The 27195-nt window shown below is 45.6% G+C and overlaps 1 protein-coding gene across 3 annotated transcripts in view; it reads left to right on the top strand.

The window, feature by feature from the left end:
* The window catches only part of GPD1L (glycerol-3-phosphate dehydrogenase 1 like), a 48788-nt gene extending 21858 nt beyond the window's left edge, over nt 1-26930 (top strand). The window contains exons 5-9 of one of the 3 annotated variants that reach the window (XM_024743463.1): nt 5264-5376; nt 16197-16430; nt 16669-16775; nt 18758-18910; nt 24172-24283. In XM_024743463.1, the coding sequence (XP_024599231.1) occupies nt 5264-5376; nt 16197-16430; nt 16669-16775; nt 18758-18875 (572 nt within the window). In that variant the 3' untranslated portion in view covers nt 18876-18910; nt 24172-24283. Of the gene's footprint in view, nt 1-5263; nt 5377-16196; nt 16431-16668; nt 16776-18757; nt 18911-24171 lie in introns of all 3 variants that reach the window. The other 2 variants (XM_024743466.1, XM_024743465.1) reach the window with 2 other exon arrangements.
* Nucleotides 26931-27195: the final 265 nt, after the last annotated feature.

A 27195-nucleotide genomic window follows, 5' to 3' on the forward strand; every position in this document is an offset into this window, starting at 1 on the left:
GTTTTCTATGTCTGTGACTGTTTCTGTTTTGTAAATAAGTTCATTCATACCACTTTTTTTAGGTTCTACATATAAGCAGTATCATATGATATTTGTCTTTCTCTGACTTACAAAAACCATTTTTAATTTCATTTAAATTTCATTATTTTTGTCTATTTGTGGCAAACTATTTACGGCTGTAGTTGTTATTTACTCTTTTATAATTATTTCATTTACTTCTGTCAGCATACATCTTCATAGTTGTGTAGCATTCTGTTGACAATCCATTTATCTGGGCACTTAAAAAATTTTTTTGGAGGGGGAGAAACAGTAATTTTGGAGAGGAGAGATATCACAAATAGTAAAAGGAGGAAAACAAAATGACCTATAATAACATTACCCAGGTTGATATTTACAAGAGCAATGTAAGGTAAGAAAATTCAAATAGTACAAGGAGGTATAAATTAGAATTAAGATTGTAATTTCCCACCTATTCCCTCTTCCCAAAGAGAATCACTGTTAGCAGTTCCTATGTATCTTTCCAGAAAAAAAATTTTCATTTGTATGCTAGTCTGTATATAGGTTTTATTCTTTCATAGTTCTTTTATTCATCTATGCTTTTAATGTAGCCTGTCAAATTGTTCTGTAATTACTTTTATTTTTCAAAAATAATTGTTAACGAGTTGTTCCAGCTCAGTCCTATTTGCCAGTAATCAATTTGCTAATCAGTTGGTTAGGATTGACTGGTTACACCAGTCATTCTATAGGGTTGAGACTTCTCCAATCTTTGATTCAAAACTGTAGATTTGAGGGACTTCCCTCGTGGTCCAGTGGTGAAGAATTCGCCTTCCAATGCAGGGGATGCGGGTTCGATCCCTGATTGGGGAACTAAGATCCCACATGCCAGGGGCAACTAAGCCCATGTGCCACAGCTACTGAGCTCACGCCTCAATGAGAGAGCCTGTGTGCCACAAACTACAGAGCCCATGTTCCCTGGAGCCCACGCACCACAGCTAGAGAGAGAAAACCTGCACACCATAGCTAGAAAGAAGCCTGTGAGCCACAACGAAGAGCCCATGCTGCAATGAAAGATCCCACATGCCACAACTAAGACCTGAAGCAGCCAAAAAAAAAAAAACCTGTAGATTTTAGCTAGGATTTTTACATGCCTCTTGGCCTTGTTTCTCCCAGTTGGGTGCATTAGACTTTTTTGGTGCGTAACACAGACACATGCACAGAAGTTACATCTCTTCCTCTGGCTTCTGTTTACCCAGTGCTTCTACTGCCTTCTCTGTGGGTTGGTCCATGGCTGGTAAGAGTGACCTGAATTAAATTAAATTAACTGTTGAAAGTAAGATAGAACAGGAAAGTGATATTTAAAAAATTTTCTTATTTTATCTGAATTTAATTGTGAGGAAATATCAGATAAGCCCAAAGAAAGGGACATTGGTACAAAACAACTGGTCCGCACTCCTGAAAAATGTCAGTGTCATAGAAGATATTGAAAGGCTAAAGGAGCAGTCTAGAGAGACCTGACCACTAAGTGCAGTGCAGGATCCTGGGCTGGATCCTGGTTGCCATAAAGGCGACACTGGGGTAATGGGGGAGATTTGAATATGGGTTGTAGTTAGATAATTGTGTCAAGGTTAAATTTTCCGGATTTGACCGTTGTGCTGTGGTTATCCAGGTCTCCTTTCTTGATGGCATTAGCAGCCAACTCATTTTTAATTATGACAGATTCAGGAATCTTAGTCCACTTGAGTCTCCTGTGGAGGAGGAGGAAGATGGCATTGTTTTCAGTGTCTGGTAAAAATACTAACGAGCATGGGGAACTGCGGCACCCCCTTGTGGTGAGAAATCCTTTCCTCCTTGGGACTGACTTCACAGAGTCCGAGACTTCCACTCAACCCACAAATATTGTTCAAAGTCTGTTATGTATCAGTCATGATGCGAAATGTCAAGGATTCATAAGCCCCTTCTATGCAGAAGGAGCTTCTAGGTACACAAACAATAGGGAATTACAGACTGAGATGAGTGTTTTGAAGGAGTCTTATTAAATAGGTTGATTATCTCCAAAACTTGGTGTGGAAGAGAAGTGGGATTTTCCTGTCTTTTGGTTCATATTGAGTTTGGGGAGCCCTTCCACGTGGCTGATGGGCCTTCCCTGTTCTGGACCAGATGCCATGGGTCCCTGCTTGCTGCATCACTGCTCATGACTGGTAATAATAATACGATCAGTGCTTTCTTATCCATGATTTAAAACAATAAAAGATCTAAAAATTTAAAAGGTACATTTGATAATGCCATTTGCAGCAACATGAATGGACCTAGAGATTATCATACTAAGTGAAGTGAGACGGACAAAGACAAATATCGTTTGATATCACTTATATGTGGAGTCTAAAATATGATACAAATGAACTTATTTACAAAACAGAAACAGACTCACAGACATAGAAAACAGTGGTTACCAAAGAGGAAAGGGGGTGGGGTTGGGATTAGCAGATACAAACTACTATATATAAAATAGATAAGCAACAAGGTCCTACTGTATAGCACAGGAAACTATATTCAATATATAATATATTCCATATCCTATAATAAACCATAATGGAAAAGAATAAAAATGAATAAAAGGTGAATTTGAGAAAATGTAAGATTGCTGTAAATCAAGCTCACCTATCTAATGGACACCATGTGTAATTTGCAGCCACAGAGGTACCAGCAAATGCCACCTTGTGTCAGTGGCAAATGGAGAACAGTCTTCTCCCTGCCATGTGTCAGGTTACTCACAGCTGCTGATGGTTGGATTAAAGTGGCTCGAGTGGGAGGAGTGAGGGCCTGTCTGTAACGCTTGTGAGCCTCCCTCCTGTCGGAGGCACCAGGCAGTGGCCATGGCGGTGAGGACAGAGGAAAAAGACAGGAATAACATCACAATGTGAGACCGGGGCTGGTTTGCCCAACCCAGGTGAAGAAACGGTGCTGCTGGTCTGGAAGACTGTTTAAAAAAGGAAGAGGACCGTTTGCTCAAGCGGACATACTTCTGATATTTGGAGAGAGGAGAACTCAGCTAAATGACATCATAGCAATGCCTGTAGAATAGAAAATGTGTTTCTTTTTTTGTTGTTGTTTATTTTGGGGCCGCACAGCACGGCACGCGGGATCTTAGTTCCCCGACTAGGGATCGAACCCGTAACCCCTGCATTGGAAGCACGGATTCTTAACCACTGGATCACCAGGGAGGTCCTGAAAATGTGTTTCTAAGTATCGGGTGTAAGTATCTTAAATGTTTTATTATATGATGGCAAATTTCCTTAAACCAAACAGAAGTAGGGAGAACAGTATCGTGACACCACTGCCCATCTTTAGTAATGATTAACTGCTGGCTGGCCTTATTTCACCTGTTTCCCACCCTCTTTCCACTCTCCCCTGGATCATTTTGACATTATATTACTTCTGGGTGTAATTTTGATTGTTGACCATCCTCTTTTTTTCCTGCGTTGGAAGACCATAGTTCTGATTGCGATGTTTGTTGCTTGTTTATCTTCTCTTTTCCCACTCCTGAGAGGAGCATAGCGTAGAGAGGGAGTGCGGGCCCTGGAGCCAGAGCACCTAGGTTAGAATTGGGGCTCTGCCTCCTACTAGCTGTGTGACCTAGGGCAACTTGGTAAACCTCTCTGGGCTTCCTGTCTGTCAATGGGGCAAATCAGTCATAGGCATGTAAGTATCAGCTATCTTATTATTATTATTATATAGACCTTTGTGTGATCCTTGTGAGCCTAGGCTGTTTTCACACCTGATTCCTATTTAACCTCAGACAGTCCTGAGTGCCATAGTGTTTTACTCATGAGGCTAGAGGAGGTTAAATCAGAGGTTTGCCAACTTGTCTGCCCATTGGAGTCACCTGGGGAGCTTCAGAAATTAGTGATGCCTGCCTGCTCCACCCCAGAGCTTGTAATTTAATGGGTCTGGGGTTTGGCCAGACTTTGGTGTTTTTAAAGATCCTGGGTGATTGTAATGTGAAAACAAGCTTGGGAATAGGCTTGAGAACCTCGAGGCAGGAAGAGCCAAAGTGCCATAGTCCCCAGGCTCTGTGTGGAGATCATCACGTGGGAGCTAGGTCTTGGCTGGTGAATTTTATCATCCTGATTTCTGGAGCCCTCCCAGAGCAGAGCGCCACCCTGCATCCCACCAACCAGAGCAGATCTCACATCAGGCTCTATGTGTAAAGTTTTATTTTTGTGTTGAACTGAAAGTCGCTAGCCAAAAAAATAAGGTGAAAAGTACTGATCCTCTGTGTCATTCTAAGCACGGTCCCAAGGGAGGGGATACAACGGGAACAAAAATGAGGACCCTTTGAATGCATTTCCGTCTTCCACAATTGTCAGGAACATGTTTGTTGATGTTGTATCAGTTCTCTTGTTGCCATAGTGATGCTAAGTAACAAACAATCCCAGATTCTCAGTGGCATCCAAAATAAGCACAGCTAACACGTGGGTTAGCTGTGGGTCCGCTGGAGGCTGGCGGATCAAAGCTGGGGTCATTCTGCTCCTTTGTCTCATCTTCCTGTAGAGTCCAGCGGGCCAGCCAGGATGTATTCTCACAGTGAAGGCAGAGGGACAAGGGAACCAGCCCTACTGCTGCACAAATAGGCTTCAGGCCTCCACTGTGTCAGGTCTATTAATGTCCCACTGACCAAAGCCAGTCACATGACTAAGCCCAAGGTCAAGGGGTGGGGAAATCTGTCCCACCCTCTGTGAGTCCAGGCACATCCTCTGGTCAAGCCAGATGCTGGTAGAAAGGGATGTACTTTCCTCCCCTGGAAGGAGCTTATAAGTAAGTGTGTATGGTAGCAAAAAGTTGCAACAGTTTTAGATATCAAATAATAGAAAGATGCTTAGATAAAATATAATGCATGTATGCAGTAAACTACAAAGCAGCCATTTAAAGTAAAGTAGAAAGTGTATGATGTCACTGAAAATTATTCCTGCCATAAACGGGGGAAAACAGATTATGAAATCACATATGTTGTTCTCAATGTTGAGAAAAACTGTGTATATTCCTGTTTCAGTAAGTTAAAGATGTATGCCAAATTGTTAATGATCCTGTGGTGGGATTGTGGAATATTTTAATTTTCTATTTCTAGTCCTATGACTTTTCAAAATTTCCTATCAGGAAAATATGTTATTTTTGTAATAAGAAAAACGTCATTTTAAACTGTGTTAGATGCAAAAATTAAGATGAGAGGCTGTTATTAATTTCCTTTTTTCTAACCTTTCAATAGGCAGCAAGGTAATAGAGAACGGCCTTCTCTTCAAAGAACTTCTGCAGACTCCAAATTTTCGAATTACGGTGGTGGATGATGCAGACACGGTTGAACTGTGCGGTGCTCTGAAGGTAAAGCAGCCTTGATATTTATGCTCACAGGAGGAGTGATCACACAGGGCCACTGCTAGCATCATTGCAGCCAGTCCTGAAGAATGGCCTCTGTGTTCTGTGCACATACTTCTGGGGAGAATAGTGAATTGGCAGCCTTGTTTATCACTTCCTGCTTTGCCCCAGCCTTTCCTTGGCGGTTAGATTTCCTCTCTCACTCATGGTTGGCTTTTATTTGTAAATCTGGGAGAAGGGTGGGTGTTTGTTCTTTGGGAAGTTGACAGCACTAACATTTGGAAAGCCAGGAACTACTTTGATTGTGGAGTCTTACCTAGGAGTGAAGTATTCTATTAATTTATACATTTCTCCTACTTACTGTCTTGAGCAGGAAGAGGAACTTGGCCCCTCTGAATGATGCTACTCTACTGGTTTGATGGTGTGGTCGGTTGTTGTTTTTAAAGGAAAAAAAACAATCTGCTGCTGACAGGTCTTTCTAAGATCAGCTTTATCTTTGCCTGTAAAGGGAAAAGATCAGATTAAAGAACCAGCTTCTATTGGCTAGTGGCTTGGGAGGGTCAAGGGAAGTTTCCGCACTTGGTCTTGGGCTCCTGGCTTGTTCCCCTCTGCCTTTAAAAGTCGTGGTCGGGGTCCCTCTATCCTGACTATGGGGAACAGCCCACGGGAAGCTGGGCTGCATCTTCTCATCCTTCTCCCCTTGGAATCAGAGCTGCCTTCGCTGCCATCTCAAAAAAAAAAAAAAAAAAGGGAAAGTAAAGAGCTTCCATGTGAATGGATAACCCCTTTGAGTCACTTTTGAGTAATTTCTTTTGTAGCAGAAGCGGCCTTTCAGGAATTTGAGCACCTAGGGTAGGAAATTAAGTAATCTGGCATTCGCCTCACTTTGTCAGGTGAAAATTGCAAAGATCAAAAGAATGCAGGGGAGACCAGTCCAAAGAGTGCCTTCCCATGCTTTCTCCAAAGTGTACACCTTTTTTCCTGGTCAGAATTGAAAACCACTTTGTAGAATTAATATCGTGTGTGTATGTGTGGTCATGTCTCCATACAATGAGAATTTTAAAAATTGAAGCCAACGAAAGACTTGGGCTCCCAGGCAGTCCATCTTTTGGGCCTCTCACTGTTGTGGCCTCTCCCGTTGCGGAGCACAGGCTCCGGACGCGCAGGCTCAGCGGCCATGGCTCACGGGCCCAGCCGCTTCGTGGCATGTGGGATCTTCCCGGACTGGGGCACGAACCCGTGTCCCCTGCATTGGCAGGCGGACTCTCAACTACTGCGCCACCAGGGAAACCCCAGTCCGTCTTTTTGAATGCTGGTGGGGATTCTCACATTGCACACCGCCTGCTATACATTTAAGATGCTGGCTTTGGCTGTGTTGTTTATTTCTGTTGGTTGAGATTTTTATGTGTTTTTAATAGTCCTTCATTAAACTAATGACAACTCACCAGCAGTGGCACCATGAAGGCCTAATTGCTCAGCATGGTCTGTGTGCTCCAGAGCTCTCTTGAAGTGACTGGGTTATTTTCGGTGGTGGATGGGGAAGCTGTGAGAACCCGCCCAGAACAAAGGAACAGGGGGAGAAGAAAGATTCTAGATTGAGGGCTCTGGAGAAGTTTCTGCTGATGGGACCACATGCTGGTCCTGTGTCTGAACTGAGCGTGGCTTTTCATGTCTGTTGGCAGGAAGCCTCCCGCTACCCATGATAGAGTGGTTCGTGAGGGGCAGAGACAGATGGGGGTTGAGGACCATTTAGCATCCTTCCCCTGGCTTTCCTTTAAAACAGGATCAGTTACCATCATTGCTGCTGGCTTGCATCAGAGCTGGGAGTTCTGAAAACTGAGAAACAGGTGCTTTGGCAGTAATTGAGTCTAACCATCCCATTGGACAGATAAGGAGATAAGAGAGCCAAAGAGTAAATGACTCAACCGGCTGTATAAGAAAATTAAATTAAATTAAAAAAAAATAAAGAGTAAATGACTCAAACTTAGCAGATATTAGCACGGTCAGAATGTGATCATGGATTTTAAGATTCAGTCCGGTGTCTTTTGTTACTCTGGACGACCTGACTTTTCTGGTTGGTGTCCAGGCAAGTTGAATGAAATGAAGCCCTCCCTTGCTAGAGCCTGCCCAACCAGGGCAAATGGGCGTGTGTTTCTTTGATTATGTAATTAATGATTTTGTTGTTTTCTTCCTGATTATAAAAGGTAGTTTCACACAACAGAGAGGTGTAGAGAAGAAAGTGAAAATGACTGATAGTCCCTGCATCCTGAGATAATCACTATTAATGTTTGTTGTCTCCTCTGCCAGTCTTTTTAGCAAGCACACATTTGTTAGGTCCTCTTTTTAAAACAAAAACTGGATCTTACTGTTCAAGCAGTTTATGTTTTACTTTTAAAAAAAATTATTTTATTGAAGTATAGTTGATTTACAGTGTTGTGTTAATTTCTGCTGTACGACAAAGTGATTCAGTTACACACGTATATGCATTCTTTTTTGTTTTTTTCCACATTAACAACCTTTAGTAATCTTCTCCACACTAAAAAAAGTTTTGAAGTACACTTTTTTTTGTGCTCAAAAACATGAGGGCATTTGACTTACCAAAAAAAGGGGAAAAAAAGGAGGAAGAAAGATAACAGCTCCTTACAAGGATAAAAGAAAAAGAAAATGCAAAATCATGTTGTACCAGTGCATCTTACTGCTTCAGAATGTCCTTCACCTCTTAGCTAAATTAATCTCTTAATCACTACGGGAGTATTCCTTGTTAAATATCAACTTTATTTAGGCATAATTCGTGTATATTAAACTGCACCCAGTTAAATATATAATGCAGTTGGGTGTATATACCCTGAAAATCATCACCACAATACAGAACATTTCCATCACCCCAAACAATTCTGTATGTCTTTTTTTGGTAAATTTATTTATTTATTTTTGGCTACGTTGGGTCTTTGTTACTGCACATGGGCTTTCTCTAGTTGCCGCGAACGGGGGCTTCTCACTGCAGTGGCTTCTCTTGTTGCAGAGCATGGGCTCTAGGCACATGGGCTTCAGTAGTTGTGGCACGCAGGCTCAGTAGTTGTGGCTCGCGGGCTTTAGAGCGCAGGCTCAGTAGTTGTGGCACACGGGCTTAGTTGCTCCGCGGCACGTGCTATCTTCCCAGATAAGGGCTTACCTGTGTCCCCTGCATTGGCAGGCAGATTCTTAACCACAGCGCCACCAGGGAAGCCCACGTATATGTCTTTTTGTAGTTCACCCCTCTCTCCCAAGCCAGCAGCCACTGATCTGCTTTTGTACACTATAGAATTTTTATAATGGAGTTGTGCAATATGTACTCTTCTGTGTCTGGCTTCTTTCACTAGCAGTGAATTTTTGTTTTAATGTAAAGTTTAAGAGGTACTTCATATAGAAAAGTACAGAAACCATAAGTGTACAGCTCAACCTATGTTATTTTTTTTATTTAATTAATTAATTTATTTTTGGCTGCATTGGGTCTTCGTTGCTGCATGAGGGCTTTCTCTAGTTGTGGAGCGTGGAGGCTACTCTTCATTGTGGTGTGCAGGCTTATTGCGGTGGCTTCTCTTGTTGTGGAGCACGGGCTCTAGGCACGCGAGCTTCAGTAGTTGTGGCACGCAGGCTCAGTAATTGTGGTGCGCGGGCTAAGTAGTGGCACACGGGCTTAGTTGCTCCGTGGCATGTGGGATCTTCCCGGATCAGGGCTCGAACCCCTGTCCCCTGCATTGGCAGACAGATTCTTAACCACTGCGTCACCAGGGAAGTCCTCAACCTATGTTATTTTTAATAAATACTTTATCAGGATTAAGTTTCATTAACAGAGACCCAAAATAATAGTGGCTGGGACTTCTCTGGTGGTATAGTGGTTAGGAATCCACCTGCCAATGCAAGGAACACAGGTTCGAGCCCTGGTCCGGAAGATCCCACGTGCCGCAGAGCAACTAAGCCCTTGCGCCATTACTGAGCCTGCGCGCCACAATTACTGAAGCCCACGCCTAGAGCCCATGCTCCACAACAAGACAAGCCACCGCAATTAGTCCGCACACCGCAACGAGGAGTAGCCCCCACTCACCACAACTAGAGAAAGCCTATGTGCAGCAACAAAGACCCAACACAGCCAAAAATAAAAAATAAATAAATTTATATAACTAATAAAACCTGTGCACTAAAACTAGATTTAGTTTCACAAAGAATTTTTTAAAAAATTAGTGGCTAAGCAAGGTAGAAGTTTATCTCTTTCTTGTGTAAAAATCCTGAATCCATATGACAACTCCATTCCACCGAATTCTCAGGGACCCAGGCTCCTTCCAGTTCACGAGGTATGGCTCTTGTACTTGTATTCCAAGATGGTGACCAGAGCTCCAACCATCACATCTGCCTTCCAGGCAGCAGGGTGAAGAAAAGGATAAAGGGCATATGGCAGCTGTCTTTTAAGGCAGGTTCTGGGGAGTCACAGTGTAACACTTTGGCTTCATCTTAATGGGCAGTTAGTACTTAATTGTGTGACTATACCTGCTGCAGGGGAGGCTGGGACATTTCCCCCTCTCTCTGGGTAGCCATATACTTGCATGAAAATCAGGAACTCTAGGACTCAGGAAGAGGAGGAGAGTAGATTGGGAGATACACCCATTACCTGTGCCACAGAGGCTCGGCATTCTTTGTAGGGTTGTCTGTGGTGAGGCTCACCACCCTCATTGCTGGGCGTGTAGGTTTCCTCCAGGGCTTTGGCTGTGATGAATGTACTGTGGGCCACAGCCTGGTGCCCAGTCTCAGCCAGGGCCACATGCGGCTGTGTGCATTTACATGCAAATTAATTAAAACTTTTTTTAAAAATTCAAAATTCAGTTTCTGAGTCACAGTAGCCCCATTTCAGAGACTCAGTAGCCACATTAGTCTTAAGGGAGTCTCAGCAGCTAGTGGCTACTCTGTTGGACGAGCAGATAGCAAACATTTACGTCATCGCAGAAACTTCTGCTGGACAACACTGCTCTCGCTAAGGCAGCTTCTCATCAGGGTGTGCAGCCTGGTGGGCTGAGCGTGGGCTTGACTTTGGGCCTCCTAGACATCTCAGCCAAGGTAGCCTTACACAGTACCCAACCTGCAAACCATACGTGGTACCTCGACGTAGTTAGCCTACACTTTTCAGGTTTCCGCGAGGCGAGGTCAGATGCACTCGGAGGTGGCCTCAAGAAGAGTCAGGCGGGTTGTTGGACTTACAGAAAATACTGACTTGGTTTTCAGCAGGGCCATTCTCCCTAGGTGGTGAGAGTGTTTGCATAAACTGCGGGTCACATGGGCTGCTCCTCCAGTTTTGTAGTCTTTTTGTGGGTGGGTGGGAGCGAAAGAAACTGAGCCCTATCCAACCCGCCCCGATTCAGGATTGCAGAGACCGCACTTCGCGGAGGATGATTGCCTCTGAGTATTGCTATCACCCGGGAAATGGGCAGGGGCTTAAGGACGCCTGTCTTCTGAAAATCATGGTTATTTTTAGCTCTGTGTTTAAAATAGTGAATAAATTTTCACTATTCACATGAATAGTTTAAAGCAGATTTAAATGCCCAGCGGATAGTGATAAATTTCACAGCTGAGCGACCTCAGAGGACATCTGTTCGGGTGCTATTCGGGCATGATCTGACCAGCTCAGTGTGTTTATTTTTCTTTTGACAGTGATAAGTGGTAGGTGAGAGAGTGAGGATTTCAGGATGCATCATACGGTGATTAAACAGGGCCCAGGGTCCCCTTAGAAGGGAGGGGTTGACTCTGCAGTGGCCCCTCCTCCCCGTGGTGGGGAGGCCAGACATCCAGGGGAAACTGGGAGGTGGTCCCAACCTGTGTGCCCCTTGGCCACGGGCACCCTCCTCTGCCTTTTCTCTGAGCGCAGTGACGTAGAAGGTTAGAAGCACGCGTTGGAGCTCAGGGCTCGTGCATTACAGCTCCTGCTTGGACGCTTCCAGTGACTGAGAGCACACTCCCTTTGCTTCTGTCTTTTCCGTTGGGTGGGGTCAACTCATCTTGTTAGAAAGTTCTTGTCTTGCTGAGCTGGCCCCTCTGTGCCTTCCACTCACCGGCCTGGAGCAGCCTTGCGTGATCTGCTCCCTGGAGAGAACTAGGAAGCTGGGCTGCCAGGGCTCGAAACCCAGCTCTCCTGATCCTGACTGTACAACCTTGGGTGGGCTACTTACCCAGGTGCCTGAGTTTCCTTGCCTCTCACTGTGTGTAGTAACAGGACCTTCCCTGTAGGAACGTTGTGAAGAGTAAATCAGTTAATAATATATGACGCACTTAGAAACAGTTCAATAAGGTTAACTTTTTTTTTTAACATCTTTATTGGAGTATAATTGCTTTACAATGGTGTGTTAGTTTCTGCTGTATAACAAAGTGAATCAGCTATACATATACATATGTTCCCATATCCCCTCCCTCTTGCGTCTCCCTCCCACCCTGCCTATCCCACCCCTCTAGGTGGTCACAAAGCACTGAGCTGATCTCCCTCTGCTACGCAGCTGCTTCCCACTAGCTATCTGTTTTATAATTGGTAGTGTATATATGTCCATGCCACTCTCTCACTTCGTCCCAGCTTACCCTTCCCCCTCCCCGTATCAGTAAGGTTAACTTTTGTTGTTATTTTTATTATTCTTTCCCATAAATCTTTTCTCCTCCTAGGCCTCCTGCTTTTGCCTCCTGAGCCTCCATGCAGGCCCAAGAGGCAGTCCTCTTTGATATCTGGTTGCAGAGGTCTCAGGAAGGTCTCTTGGACCCGGAGAGGGGTGGGAGTGGCCAGGCCACATTTGCCATACCATGGAAGCAGCAGGGGACAGGGAACAGTGGGCCCGTGGAGCCAGGCACCGGGGGCGTGTCCCATGTGCATCACTTACCAGCCGGGCGTTCTTGGCAAGCCGTTGACCCTTGTTGAGCCAGCCAGGGGGACAGGCACACACTTGCCGGCGTTGCCATGAGAATTTGGATGAGACCGTGTGTGCAGTGGCCTGGTGGGCTCACTGTAGGCGCTTCGTAAATAATCTGCAGGAGCCCCTTGTTGAAAGGAAGTCCGTGTTATGTCCCATCCAGTCTGTAGACATTGGCTGGGGTTGGTTTGTCAAGTGACCTCCAGAGTGGGTCACGTTGTGAGGAAGGGGGGGTGCACAGGGACACAGCCCAGGAGGCATCAGAGAGCCATTTCCACAATCTAACCATTTGGAAGCTAGGCCTTGGCATGTTGCCATGGTAACTTCGATAAAACCATTTGGTGGGCTCACCAGCAGTTGGCTTCGTGGTCTCTGTGGTCAGTCCCTCTGCACGTCCTTAGGTGTCTCTCTGTTGCCCCAGGGCTGTCCCACTGTCTGCAGTCCCAGGGCAGGCCACAACTGATCCAGATTCCCTGGAGGAATGTCACCAGCAGAAGAGCCTTGAGAGATCTCGTCCAAGCCCTGAATTTAACAACCAAGGCCAAGAAGGCTCAGACAGGTGGAGTGATTATCCCAAGGTCACACAGCAACAAGGCAGACTGAGAACCAGAAGCCCTCTGGATGTCATGCGTGTGCCCCTCGTATCTCCCTACGCGCTTCCTCAGTTTGGCTGCTATGCCAGGAGGGGTGACTGGGCCTGTTTGGGCCCAGCCTTGGGTGTTCTCTCGCTCCTGGTCTCTGCACAGTGTCCCATCTAAAAGATCTGGCTGTTCCATCCCAACTCAGCAGCTCTGGGGCAGAGCCGCCAAATGGATCCCAGTTCGCCCGTCAGCATCTCTCCAGCTCCTTCACTCTGCCTGTCCCCTCTCCTCTGCACGTGATGCTGCTAGACGCCAAGCACGCCCAGCCAGGAATCGCCCTCCCCCCATCCCTGTGCACACGCAGCAGGTGCTTGGGGCTGGTGGTTGCCGTCAGGTAGCTGCTGAGACCTACAGTCTGCATTGCCTGTGTGGTGGGAAGGACTGGAGAAGCTCACAGGTACAGGCAGAGGTGGTACCTTATGAAAACATGCTCCCGGGTCAGGAGGCTGGATTCCTCAGCTCCGCCTGCAGCTGTAGGAGCCGGGGTCTGCATGGATCCTGGCCTTTGCAGAGGAATAGCCAGAACCAGAGTAAGGCCTGGTGTGATGGCTGAGGAAGGGAAGGTTCATTTAGGGCCCCTGCCCTCTGCTCCCTCATTCAGCTATCTTCATCTGCTGCCACCCAGGGAGCCAGGAGAGGGTCCTGCTCTGTCGGAAGCCCACCGAAGCTTCTAGGGGGCTCACGGGAACTTTTTCATCTGAAGTGGCCGCGTCCTGTCAGGGAGAGCCTGGCCACATCAGTGCTGTGTTTGATCTGTCTTATAAAAAACTGCATATCAATCAGAGAAGACATTTTTCCTCCCCGGGTCATTCCATTTTCTATCTTATCCCTCAGATTTTATAGGCCTGAATGTTTTTAAAAATGTTCTGTCTTTAATTAATTTTTAAAAATTAGGGGGAGTGAGGAAGAAATGCACTTATTTTAGCTTATTTCTCATTGTTACTAACTGGCTTCATAGTTTAAGGTCTTAAGGCACAAATCCATATATAGGCATCAGGTATTATGGCAAAATGCTTGTGTAGTTAGACAGAGGCAGAATACTTGCATTTTTTCCTGCATTGAGTGCTCTTGGAGAGGGAGCTGGTAACATGGAAAGAGCTGGCAACCTGAGGGTTGACTGGTGTCCCAAACAAGTCCACCACCACCCCCACCGCCACCCCCTGTCACCTCCACTCAGGCACTACTTGGCATATGTGATTGTCTGGTTTTACACAAGATTTGAGACCCAGTTCAGATGCCACTTCCTCCATGCAGGCTTCCCTGCTTTGAAATGAAGCTTCTCTGCACAATCTCGTCCTTCTGTCTCCTGATGTGCTTTTCTGTGTCTTTTCCCAGTGATATTGTCAACTCCTTGAGGACACCCTGTGTCTAATTCTATCTTTGCAGCCCCCTGCCCCCTGAGGGCACCCTCAGCCCCTCCAGGGTCCAGCGGGGCTTCCCACAGTGCACGCTCAGTACACATGGGTTGAAATGAGACCCAACCTTCAGTACCTCTTACAGAATATCGCTTTCTGCTGAGCATCATTGTGATTTGTGCACAGGTTTTATTTTCCTGCTAAGTTGGGGGTGACGAACTTTTTCCAGAAGAGCTCGTTAGAAAATGTGGGCTTTGCAGACCTTAAAGGTCTCTGCACAACTACTCAGATCTGTTGACAGCACACAGGCAACCACAGACAGTATGTAACTGAACGGGAGTTCCTGGTTTCCAGTACAACGTTACTTATAACACTTGGCCCTGATTTGCTGACCCCCGAACTAGGTTATCAGCTTCTGAAGAGGCAAGTCTGTGTCTGAGTGTCTGATCTGCCTGCAGCAGATCTGTGTGCAGCAAAGAGCCACGCAACAACCCAGCGTTTCAGAAATGCTCATTTAGGGATTATTAAATTTATTTATTTATTTACTTACTTACTTTTGGCTGAGTTGGGTCTTCGTTGCAGTGCGCGGGCTTCTCATTGCGGTGGCTTCTCTTGTTGCGGGGTCATGGGCTCTAGAGCACAGGCTCAATAGTTGTGGCGCACGGGTTTAGTTGCTCCACAGCATGTGGGATCTTCCCAGACCAGAGATCAAACCCGTGTCCCCTGCATTGGCAGGTGGATTCTTAACCAACTGTGCCACCAGGGAAATCCCAGGGATTATTAAATGAAACGAAAGGCAGAAACTTGATCTGCACGTATGCATTCATCATCACGCAGCAGTTCTGACCCAGGTACGCTCCCAACAGAAGTGCCTGCTCACGGCCACCAGAGGTCATGTACCAGGTGTCATAGCAGAGCCATTTGTAATGGCTCCAAACTGGAAACTACCCCTATGCCAATCAACAGAACAGATAAATTGCAGTATATTTGCACAATGGAATATAACGTAGCAATGAAAATAAATGCGTTATGTGTAAAAATATGGCTGAAGCTCACAAACGTGATGTCAAATTGAGACAGAGAAGATAGACACGAAGGATCACACCCTGTATGATTCTATTCATATAAAGTTTAAGGACAAGGAAAGTAAACCTGTGCCATTAGAAGTCAGGAGAGAGGTTACCTTTGGTGCAGGGGTGACCAGGAGAAAGTCAGAGGGGCCTTCCTGGGGCAGTGGTTACGTTCTACTCCTCGATCAGGGAGCTGGTTACACAGGTGTGTCCGGTTTGTGAAAATTCATCAAGCTGTGCACTTATGATTTGACTACTTTTCTGTGAATGTTATAGTTGAATAAAGCATTTGATTTATTGAACTATAAAAGAAAAAAAAGAGGGAGGGAAAAAAATAAATAAAAGCACCTATTGCAAAGAAAAAAAAAAACCGTTTGTTCAAACAGTATTTGACCATGACTACCATCCACTGTTCCCATTCTGGCTGATGCCCCGCTCTGAGCACAGGTGTGGGCTCTTTGCCCTGTGAATGGGAATATGGGAGCCTGGTCCCTTCTTTCTACTCTCTCTCACGGGTACAAAAGCAGAACCCTGGGTCGTGGGACTTCCCTAGTGGTCCAGTGGTTAAGACTCCGAGCTCCCAATGCAGGGGGCCTGGGTTCTATCCCTGGTCGGGGAACTAGATCCCGCATGCTGGAACTGAAAGATCCCGCACGCAGCAATGAAGATCCCGCATGCTGCAACTAAGACCCGGCACAGCCAAATAAATAAATAAATGTTAAAAAAAAAAAACAGAATCCTGGGTCGTGTGGGACCCAGGGGAGCCAGTGTCCCTGCCTTCCCTGCATTCTCTCCCCCAGCGGGCGTGTGATGGCATCCCCGGGCTTCTTGTCTCCTTTGTAGAACATCGTGGCCGTGGGAGCCGGGTTCTGCGACGGCCTCCGCTGTGGCGACAACACCAAAGCCGCTGTCATCCGCCTGGGGCTCATGGAAATGATCGCCTTTGCCAGGATCTTCTGCAAGGGCCAGGTGTCCACGGCCACCTTCCTGGAGAGCTGCGGCGTGGCTGATCTGATCACCACCTGCTATGGGGGCCGGAACCGCAGGGTGGCCGAGGCCTTTGCCAGGACCGGAAAGGTAGCCCCCGGTGTGGGATCCCAGTCTGGGGAGAGCCGCTGACCTGTGGGTGGAGGCTGTGTGTGCTGGGCTTGTCCTGATAACCCCCATTTGCCTTTGCTTAAAAGCGCTTCAGTCCTACACCCTCTGCCTTGTATGTCGTTATCTTTTCTTGGCTTGCAGCTCTCCTCCCCCACTCTGCTCTTAAAATAAGTGATGCTCTAGATTTTACAGATTGTTTTCATCCTTTGTTTTTAAGACCATCGAAGAATTGGAGAAGGAGATGCTGAATGGGCAGAAGCTGCAAGGACCTCAGACTTCGGCCGAGGTGTACCGCATACTCAAACAGAAGGGGCTGCTCGACAAGTAAGTGTCCCATTGTCCATGAGGCCAGGGGAGCGGCCATCATCCCCCCGCCTTGCTCACGACCCCCAGTCTGGTCAGTACATGAGCACAGGCACTTGATGAGTGTGTGCAGAAAGTTACTGCATTAGTTCCGTCCTTTGTGTGATGTGAGGGTCTATGGCAGGAAACATCTGCCTACCCTGAAAATGAGCATTTGCACAAAACACGAAACGAGGGAGGAAGGCTCAGCGCCGTAGGGCATAGTACAAAATAGGAAGTTTGAGATTCTGGCTTGTCCTGCAGGATGTTTGGTAAGAGCTACATGACATACATTTTAAATTTTAAAAAAAGATTACTTTGTCCTTTTAATAAAAAGATAAACAGCCTTGTTAATGAAATGTCAAACAATTCAGAAAAGAAGGAAGGACAAGTTCCCCCCAGGACTTCAGCACTAGAGATGCCCTGTTTAAGGTGTGATGGGCAGCCTTGTAGTCTCCCCACCCATCCTCTGCTACGTGTCCAGGCGGGTCGCGTGTTAGAGGTGGCTTGGATCAGCTTGCTCTGCTGCGGGATGGAGGGAGGAAGCCCGGTAGTCCCGCAGAAGCTGCCCAGCGTCTGAGGCTGCCCCAGCCCTTCCTCTTGTTGATTTGCTAAGCCTGTCTTTGTAATCACGATGCTACCACACCACCCAGTAAATGCTTGTGTGGCACATCCTGGGCGTCCTTAACGCTCCTGTAATAGTCTGGAGAGGTGAGTGCCTGGGAGAGTGGGGAGCTGGTCCCCAGCGTGCACTTCTCTGCACCGGAAGGTGGGTCACGGGTCTGCCATCAGCTCCCTTACCCTCTACAGGTCAGTCTAGATGCTGCTGGTCCCAAGCACCTGCAACTTAACCCCACCGCCTGCATCCAGCTCTCCCCCTTGTTCAGCCGTCCAGTTCCCTATTGGAAGTTAGAAATGAGGGGCAGCAGAGCATTTGTCTTCCTTCCTTAATTTGCATTTGATTTTTTTGAAACGGCTTTCAATGCCAGCCGGGCAGAGGGGGGAGTCATAAACAAGCCTTGGAAGAGGAGAACTACCTTTTAATCATGATTAAAAGGAAAATACCCATGACATGCATGGTTTTCCTTACCTATTTAACAGCAGACACTGATGGGTTTGTGTGTGATTGGGGCTACTTTAATGATTGTTAAGTCTTTATCAGGAATTTTTGTTTTAAGTCTTTAAAAAAATACCTGGGTGTTTGATGATGGTGAGTCTCTCCCAATCACAGTTTTAAAGTGGCATCTGTGTGCAACCAAGGTAGAGTCCTAGGATCCCACAGTAGTATACAGATAGGATAGGGTCCTGTCCTTTGATAGGATTCTATGAGTTGACACACTGGCCGGTGTGAGTCTGTGTGTGTTGTCTAACTACTGGAGGATACAGGCTGGAACAGGTGTTCTGGGATCAGTACCTGCCTGTTTTAAAGCAAGTGTAACCAAGCAGGAGAAACCTGCCTCTCCACAGTCATGTCCCATTTTCTTCTGATTAGAAATCGACCCAGCCATCCCTGTGCTTAGTGAGGTCGCTGCTGGATTGAGGGGCACCTGCCCTTCTCTCCCAGGCCTAGTGTTGAGTCCCATGGGTCCATCCCCCACTGTGCCTGCCCCCAGTGGCACAAGTAGAGCCAAGTCCTGCTATTCTCCCTTTGCACCACCGCTTACCTGGATTTCTTTCTTTTCCATTCCAGCCATCACCATGCTGGTCTTCCTCCATTTCCTTCTCCCTTGCCTGCTATAGAAAGAGCGCTGAGCAGAAGGACAGTGGCCTTGTGTCTCATTAGCTGTGTGGTCTTGGGCAGGTCATGTTTTTAGCTGCTCTGTGCCGTTTATCCACAAAGTCAAAGGGGTAGACCAGATGACTGCTGTGGTCACCTCTAACTCAGAGGCCTCCTGCTCTTAGAGAAGGAGGTCCACAGGCCTTAGGTTGGCATCTCAGTTGAGTACCAACTTTGTTTCTAACAGCGTGTCCTGTGACCCCTGCTTTAGTGGAAGCGGACCTCCCTTGGCCCCAACCGCCTCCTTCTCAGACTCCTGTGTGCATCTGTCCTGCGGTTTGGCCTGCCTGGACACCCCCTTATGAGCATCTCAGCCATCATCGCCCACAAGGCAAGCCAGGTCTGTCCTCAGAGAACCTCTTTCATATCCTCCAGATACAAATCATTTTCCCTGCTTTGAACTTACTGTTTAGAGCAGCAGTCGGCAAACTTTCTCTGCAAAGAATCACATAACAAAGACTTCATCTTTGTAGACCACATACAGGACTCTGCCCTACAGTCTTTGTTTCTGTTCATAGTTCTTTAAAAAGGTAAAAATGATTCTTAGCCTACAGGCGGAACAAAAACAAGTCACAGGCCAGACTTGCTTCTCAGGCCATGGTTTGCCAACCCCTGGTTTAGACACTATTGCTGCTAAGGTGCTATGGACTTAAATTAAAGTCACACAAAAGAAAAAAGAAATTAAAGTCATACAAAAAGGCACACAGGGGCTTCCCTGGTGGCGCAGCACTTGGGAGTCCGCCTGCCAATGCAGGGGACATGGGTTCGTGCCCCGGTCCGGGAAGATCCCACATGCTGCGGAGCGGCTGGGCCCGTGAGCCATGGCTGCTGAGCCTGCACGTCCGGAGCCTGTGCTCCACAGTGGGAGAGGCCACAACAGTGAGAGGCCCGCGTACAGAAAAAAGAAAAGAAAAGAAAAGAAAAAGGCACACAGGTTAAAGTGGGTCCTGATCCCTACGCCAGATGGAGGTGGATTTCTCAGGGTTCAGTGAACTTTCCACATGGCCCTTTTGTTTGTGTGATGGGTAACGAACTCCACAGTCTGCTTTGTCCCTTTTCATCACTTCAGATTTTTTTTCTTTTTTTTTTTTTTGGCCGTGCCATGCAGCATGTGGGATCTTAGTTCCCCAACCTGGGATCGAACCTGTGCCCCCTACATTGGAAGTGTGGAGTCTTAACCACTGGACCGCCAGGGAAGTCCCGTAGACCTGCATCGGCAGGCGGACTCTCAACCACTGCGCCACCAGGGAAGCCCCCCTAGGATATACTTTGAAAATCATTCCACGTCTGCACCTAGAGGTCTCATTTAATGGCTGCAGAACATTCCATGGTGTGGGAGAACCTCAGTTTATTTATTAACCAACCTTCTCTTGATAGACATTAAGACATTAATAGACATTGTTGGGGTTTTTCTGTTGTTGTGAAATTTGCTTTATTTAACATCCTTGTGCCTGTGTCTTTATGACCATGTGTGAGTATCAGGTGTTTGTATTAGTCTGCTTGGGCTGCCACAGCAAAATGCCACAGACAGAGTGGCTCACACAACAGAAATTTGTTTCTCACAGTTACAGAGGACAGAAATCGAAGGTGTCAGCAGGGTTGACCTCTCTGAAGCCTCTTCTTCCCGCGTCTTCTCGTGGTCCCCCCTCTGTGTACGTCTGAGTCCTAGTCTCCTTTTCTTATGAGGACTGCAGCCGTATTGGTTTAGGGCCCATCTTTTTTTTTTTGGCCACACCACCCGGCGTGTGGTATCTTAGTTCCCTGACCAGGGATCGAACCCGAGCCTCCTGCATTGGAAGGCAGAGTCTTAATCTCTGGACTGCTGGGAAAGTCCCACGGTCCATCTAAATGAACCCTTTTCACTTAATTACCGCCTTCAGTGCCCTGTCTCCAAATATAGTCATTCTGAGGGGCTGGGGCATTGGGTGAGTTTGGGGGAGGGGTACAATCAGCCCATAACAGGGTTGTAAGCTCCTTGAGGCCTGGGGCCTCATTTATAATACTGCACATCCCTGCTCACGATTGAGGCCTGACACATCTAAGCCCTCGGTATCCATTAGTAGGATAGCTGATTTATTTGGTTTACACCCATTTTTTAATAAAATATTATCTTTTGTCTTCCTTTCACTTTTTGAAAAAAACATTTATTTTTTGGGAAGTATTGTTGCTGTGTAATATTATATGCTACAGGTGTACAATACAGTGAATCACAATTTTTTTTTTTTTTTTTTTTTTTTTTTTTTTTTGGTGACCAACCACTGCGCCACCAGGGAAGCCCCGTGAATCACAATTTTTAAAGGTTATACTCCATTTAGTTATTATAAAATATTGGCTATATTCCTCATGTTACAAAGTATATGCATGTAGCTTATTTTATACATAATAGTTTGTACCTCCTGTTCTCCCACTCCTGTATTGCCCCTCCCCCCTTCCCTCTCATCCTTGCTGGTAACCACTAGTTTGTTCTCTATATCTGTGGGTCTGCTTCTTTCTTTGTTATATTCACTTGTTTGTTGTATTTTTCAGATTCCACATATAAGTGATATGGTACAGTATTTGTCTTTCTCTGACTTATTTCACTTAGCGTAATACCCTCCAAGTCCATTTGCTGCAAATGGCCAAATTTTGTTCTTTTTTATGGTTGAGTAGTAGTCCATTGTTTATATATACCACATCTTCTTTATCCGTTCATCTGTTGATGACCATTAAGGTTGCTCCCATATCTTGGCAATTGTAAATAATGCTGCTCTGAATATTGGGGTGCATGTATCTTTTCAAATTATTGCTTTTGTTTTTTTCAGATATGTGGCCAGTAGTGGGATTGCTGGGTCACATGGTAGTTCTATTTTTAGTGTTTTGAGAAACCTCCATGCTGTTTTCCACAGTGGCTCTACCAATTTACATTCCCACCAATAGGACTGTAAATTTTTTCCACATCCTGGCCAACATTTGTTATTCGTGTTCCTTTTGATGATAGCCATTCTGACAGGTGTGAAGTGATATCTCATAGTGGTTTTGATTTGCATTTCCTTGATAATTGAGCATCTTTTCATGTGCCTGTTGGCCATCTGCAACTCCTGTTTGGAAAAATGTATATTCACTTCTTCTCATTTTTTAATTGGGTTGTTTGTTTTCTTGTTGTTGAGTTGTATGAGCTGTTTATACATGTTGGATATTAACCCCTTATTGGTCATACCATTTGCAAATATCTTCTCCCATCCACTAGGTTGTCTTTTCATTCTGTTTATGGTTTCCTTGTCCTCCTTTCACTTCTAACCTTCTTTAGAGAGTTCCCCAAACTGATCTAATTGGCTTCGTAGCATTTTAAAATTTAGAAAATAGCATTGAGACGGGCATTATAACCTAGTGGTTGAGTGTTGGCTACAAAGTCAGAAACTGTGCCTCAGTTTCCTCATCTATAGAGTGGAGATAATATTATCTACCTCATAGGGCAGTTGTGAGGGTTAAATAAATTACTTATTGATAGAAATCCCTCCTCTCCCTACCTCTGTATCACTTGTTAACATCTCATCTACAGAACACATTTTGGAAATGGCTGGCCATGAAAATTGCTCTTGGCTTCAAGAGCAACGCCCAGTTAAAATGCCTTGAACAGTAGGGTTATTTTTCCCACGTAACAAAGAATCTGGAGGTGGACATTATTAGTACTGGCTCAGTGCCTCTGGATTAGAAGCTTAATGATCTTGTTAACCTTCCCTCAAAGCTTCAAGATGGCTCCAGCAGCTCCAAGCATCACATACACAACTGCACTCAGGGGCAGGGAGCGAGGGCAGTCTGGGTAGCAGATTTTTCCTCCAGTGCCTCTCAAGGAGAGAAAGATCTTCCCCAGAAACTCTCCCAGTTGTATTGTGTCTTGCTGGCTAGAAATTACTGGGCCAATTCTAGGTGAAAGAAAGGCTGCGAAAGTGAGCCTTAGGCTATTTCCAATCTCAATAAGGAGAGAAAGGGGTTGGGAATGGTTTCGGGTGGCCACTTAACCACCTGCCACCCTGCTTGAGGGACATACAAGTTGTTCTCATCTTAGGAAGAGGAAAACTCAGCCATGGAAGGGGTTGAAATCTCCAGGCTCTAACTCCCATTCACAAGAATTCATTCAACAAATACTCACTGAGCACCTGCCCCTTGCCTGCACTGGGCCAGGCTGTGCTGATGCGGAGGTGAACAAACTAGGCTTGGGCCCTGTCCTCTCGAACAGTCTGGGACCCAGTGGCCGCCCTGTGGCTGCATTTATAAGCTACCATATGTCCACCATATGTCAAGTGTCGTACTGTCCACCTTACACGTAAGTCAGTTACTACAATAATCCTGAGTGTCCAGCCCCATTCTGCAGATAAGCAACAGGGTCAGAGGGTTTGTGAAACTTGCCCAAAGGTAATAGGCTGTGGAGTCAGATTTGATTCTCTACCTGACTCCAAAAAACCCCCAGAACATTCCGAACCTTAAAAAACCCACAGTGGGGCTTCCCTGGTTGTGCAGTGGTTGAGAGTCCGCCCACCGATGCAGGGGACACGGGTCCGTGCCCCGGTCCGGGAAGATCCCATATGCTGCGGAGCGGCTGGGCCCGTGAGCCATGGCCGCTGAGCCTGCGCGTCCGGAGCCTGTGCTCCGCAACGGGAGAGGCCACAACAGTGAGAGGCCTGCGTACCGCAAAAAAAAAAAAAAAAACAAAAACCCCACAGTGACAGACTGTCATAAAGACGTATGACTGATCAGCACTGTTTGCTGTTCTTACATTACATCGTCCTTATAGGATGCTTAACTGGATAATTTTCAGAATGGCTTTTAAGATTCCTGTGATTCCTTCAAGCTCATTTAGGCTGTGTGTGTATGTGTGTGTGTTTAAAAGCCTGATTGAAATTATAAAGTTATTTCCTTAGTGATTTTTGCCATTAAAAAATAATAATAACTTGCCGAGCCAGCAGTACCCTGGCATAATGTTATCTTTTCTTACAGTGGATTATTAGCTCACTCCTTCGTGACCTCATCCATTTCAAACTTTCATTTATACCTGTGTTCACATCTTGGAAGAAAAGGCAGAATAAACCCCACTTCCAACATGAGATCAGCACTTCGCTAATTGTGTGTCCCCACGTTGATTCTTTTGAGAATGTTCCAGGCCTGCATTATTTATGGTGCTGTGTGGGCTGCCTCATCTTCATTCTTGGATGATTCTTCTTGGAGAAGCAAGAGCAGTACCTCCCTGCGATTTAAAATTTATTCTCCAACCTTTTAAAATAGTGACAAAAACTTGGATTCATTCTAGATTTGGCCAAGAGCCTGAGCCACAACTCTTGATGTCATTGACCACAGATCACCCTATAAAGACTACCGTGGGATGTGAGTGTAGACGGCGCACTCCAAACAGCGAGGCAGGGGATGGTTTAGGTTGTACCAAGTTCTTACAGCCACCGTGCAGAGGCTCTCTGCAGACCAAATAATGGAGGGGTGTGAAGGCAGTCGCTTTGTTTTCCAATACTAGCATATGCTAGTCCGTAGTCCGTTAGGCAGGAGAGAAAGGCTAGTTGGTTCTGTGAGGTAGGCCAGATGGCTTAACTTGTCTTTTCCTGTCCCTTCGACCAGGTTTCCGTTGTTCACTGCGGTGTACCAGATCTGCTACGAAGGCAGGCCCGTTCAAGAGATGTTGTCTTGTCTCCAGAGCCATCCAGAGCATATATAAAGTGAATCTTGAAACCTGTCAGGGAAAGGCCTGCCTTTCCAATCAGTCATTTGGATTCAGATGGAAACCGGGACTTGGCAACAAGACGTTTGCTTGACCGTAATCCCATCATGGATGTGTATGAATTTTTACAGGTTCATTTTTGAATTGCGAGATGAAGTTCTTTGGCTAAGATGTTACTGGGCAACATCTAGACGCACATATATGAACGTGTGAGTGTGTGTTCCTGTTTCATTCTGTGGATATTTCTATGAACCAAAATTAAAGGCCCTTTTTAAAAATCACTGTTGAAATTTTCCCACTGTGGTAGCTTATCAGATTGGAACTATCGCAGCGAAAAGTTTTGGATCTAATTCCTATGTATTCCAGTGAAGGAATTTTTTTTTCTCATTCTCTTGAGGTTAAAATTTAACCAACATTAACGTGGTAAAGTGGACGAGTGAGTGAGTTCAAAGATCAACATACTGTAACTTTTAAACACTATGTCAAAGCCAACATAATTAACTACTTTGATTGTGGGTTGATCTTTTTTTTTTTTTAACAATTACTTATTTTTAATTAGGTAATCCACTCATCTGTTTTCCTCTCACTGCAGTTTTCTGCATTTTTAGCCTCTTTTCTCTTCATTAGCTACCAGAATGTGCTTTCATAAAGGCTCAGCAGTGGCAGAAGACAGAAAACTCATCTGGGATTTTTCTGCTGTGACTGACACATTCTTCTGATTAATGACACTTGTATGATGCTTTTTGTCAGGTCGTACTTTTGTGCAACTATTTCCTTTAAGCCTCACAGATCCCCTGAAAGGGGGCTGCTGTTATTCCTCTTTTAAGGTGCAGTCACTGTGCCTTGTCGCCCAGTGAGTAGGGGCACAGCCAGAGGCTCTCAGGCTTGAGAGCTGGTTTGAACTCACGCTAATTGGTTGTAGCAAATGCCATTTGCAGCCTTTCTTGAGGCCGTCGGCGGGCTTCCTGCAGCTGAGGCTTGCATGCGTCCTTGCCTAGAAGGATATCACTCAGTGTGGACCTCACTCCAGCAGCTTCACTTGGAGTCTCTTAGAAATGCAGGTTCACGGGTCCCACCCCAGACCTCTGAAGTGGGGATATTGTGTCTCTGCTTTGACATGCCTTCCATGTGTTTCAGTGCTCACTACTGTTTGAGAACCACTACTGTAGAAAATTTATTTTAGATTGGCATTTCTCAAATCATGTTCCATAGGAAACGAGTGTCCCGGGATCTAGTGGTGGTTCCAGTGTTCCCTGGCAAGGTCCAGTGAGTTTGGGAAAAGCTGCATCTGTACACCCCTCCTGAAGGGGTAGAATGTGTGTTAGTGGAACCTGTTTATTTAGCCCAGCAAGTCCCAGACAGATTGTGGAGATTCTTTTTTTTTTTTTTTGGCAAGGAAATTTGCCGAAGTTTCCAGGCTGAGGTGACCTTAGGACAGCTCAAGTATACCCTTCACTCTGCAAAAAATAAGGATGAATGACTACCTGTGGTGTTGTTCATTCTGAACCTTTACAGTTCAGGTCTGCCATGGATCTTTGACGCAGCTTTAAGGTGACACTATGAGGTACAGCCAAGTGGGTGTCAACCTCGCTGAAACGCACATTGTGTGGACTAAGTGCTTTTAATTCTAGAATTAGAATGGGAATTACTGTATCTTCGTAAATGTGATTGGTTTCAGAATAACATTGCAGTTACCTTACATAGTACTTGATAAGTGTTTAAGGGAATGTTATGAATGTCTTACATATTCATGGATTTTCAGTCACTTTGAGATTTTGACTTTTTTGTTTCGTTTTGTTTTGTTTTGCGGTACGTGGGCCTCTCACCGCTGCGGCCTCTCCCGCCGCCATGGCCCACAGGCCCAGCCGCTCCGCGGCACCTGGGATCCTCCCAGACCAGGGCACGAACCCACGTTCCCCCGCATCGGCAGGCGGACCCTCAACCACTGCACCACCAGGGAAGCCTGAGATTTTGACCTTTTTTATTTTCCAGCTTGGGACTTTCTCCCTTCTATACCCAAAATGATTATAGAACGGGTTTTGTGGGAATTTTAAAAACTCCTCTACACGGAAGTATATGAAAGCACACAAAATGCTACAAGTTTCATTGATTTTAGGGCCACTGTTAAGTCAATCCATTTTTGCTTGTCTCATAATTAATCTTTTGAAAAGTTTGTACATAGGTAACAAAGTGTTGCTTTTTAAGATACATAAAGGGCTGTAAGCTAATTGTGGTGTCTGTCGGGTAGGATCGTCAGATGTGAGGAATTCGGATTTTGTCTTTTGTCTATTCTCATCTGCATTCAGCTTCCTACTCTGGGTTTTGTACTTGAGTGTTTTTTCTTTATAAATGCCCTCTTACCACTCTGAGGTCTTCTGACTGGACCTCTTGAACATAATTATAATATTCTGCACATATGGAAAAAGGTAAATTTTATATAAGTTTGTGCTTTGCTAACTGTAGATATTTATTACTCTACGAGTTATCTATTTTTATAACCACCTGTGGTCCATCATTTATTTTAATTCACCTTTCTTACTAATTATGGTAATAGGGGAGGGAGACATCTAGAAGAGAAGCTTAATTTATACTGTTTCAGCCAAATCTGTGAATGTAAAAACTACACTGTTGCCTTGTATAATCCAACCTACTATAATGTGGAACAAATATCTGTCTTGAAACCCATCCTGGCAGGTGGAATTGAGCTAAACTCCTTCTGGTTTTTCATTTAACTCTTAGCTATAACATTGGCCCCATGGTATCGGCCCAGGGAGTAGTGAGGTGCCACTGTACAAAGGAATCTTCAGTTTTTCCACTAGCTCTAATCTGAGCCTTTTACCTACACATGTACTATGTTTGTTTACAGACTGTAGGTGGATATAATTTAAAAGCTTGATTTAATAAACATTTAATCCCCCAAACCT

Source organism: Neophocaena asiaeorientalis, unplaced genomic scaffold (genome assembly GCF_003031525.2).
Source record: "Neophocaena asiaeorientalis asiaeorientalis breed wild unplaced genomic scaffold, Neophocaena_asiaeorientalis_V1.1 scaffold332, whole genome shotgun sequence".
Lineage (NCBI taxonomy): Eukaryota > Metazoa > Chordata > Mammalia > Artiodactyla > Phocoenidae > Neophocaena > Neophocaena asiaeorientalis.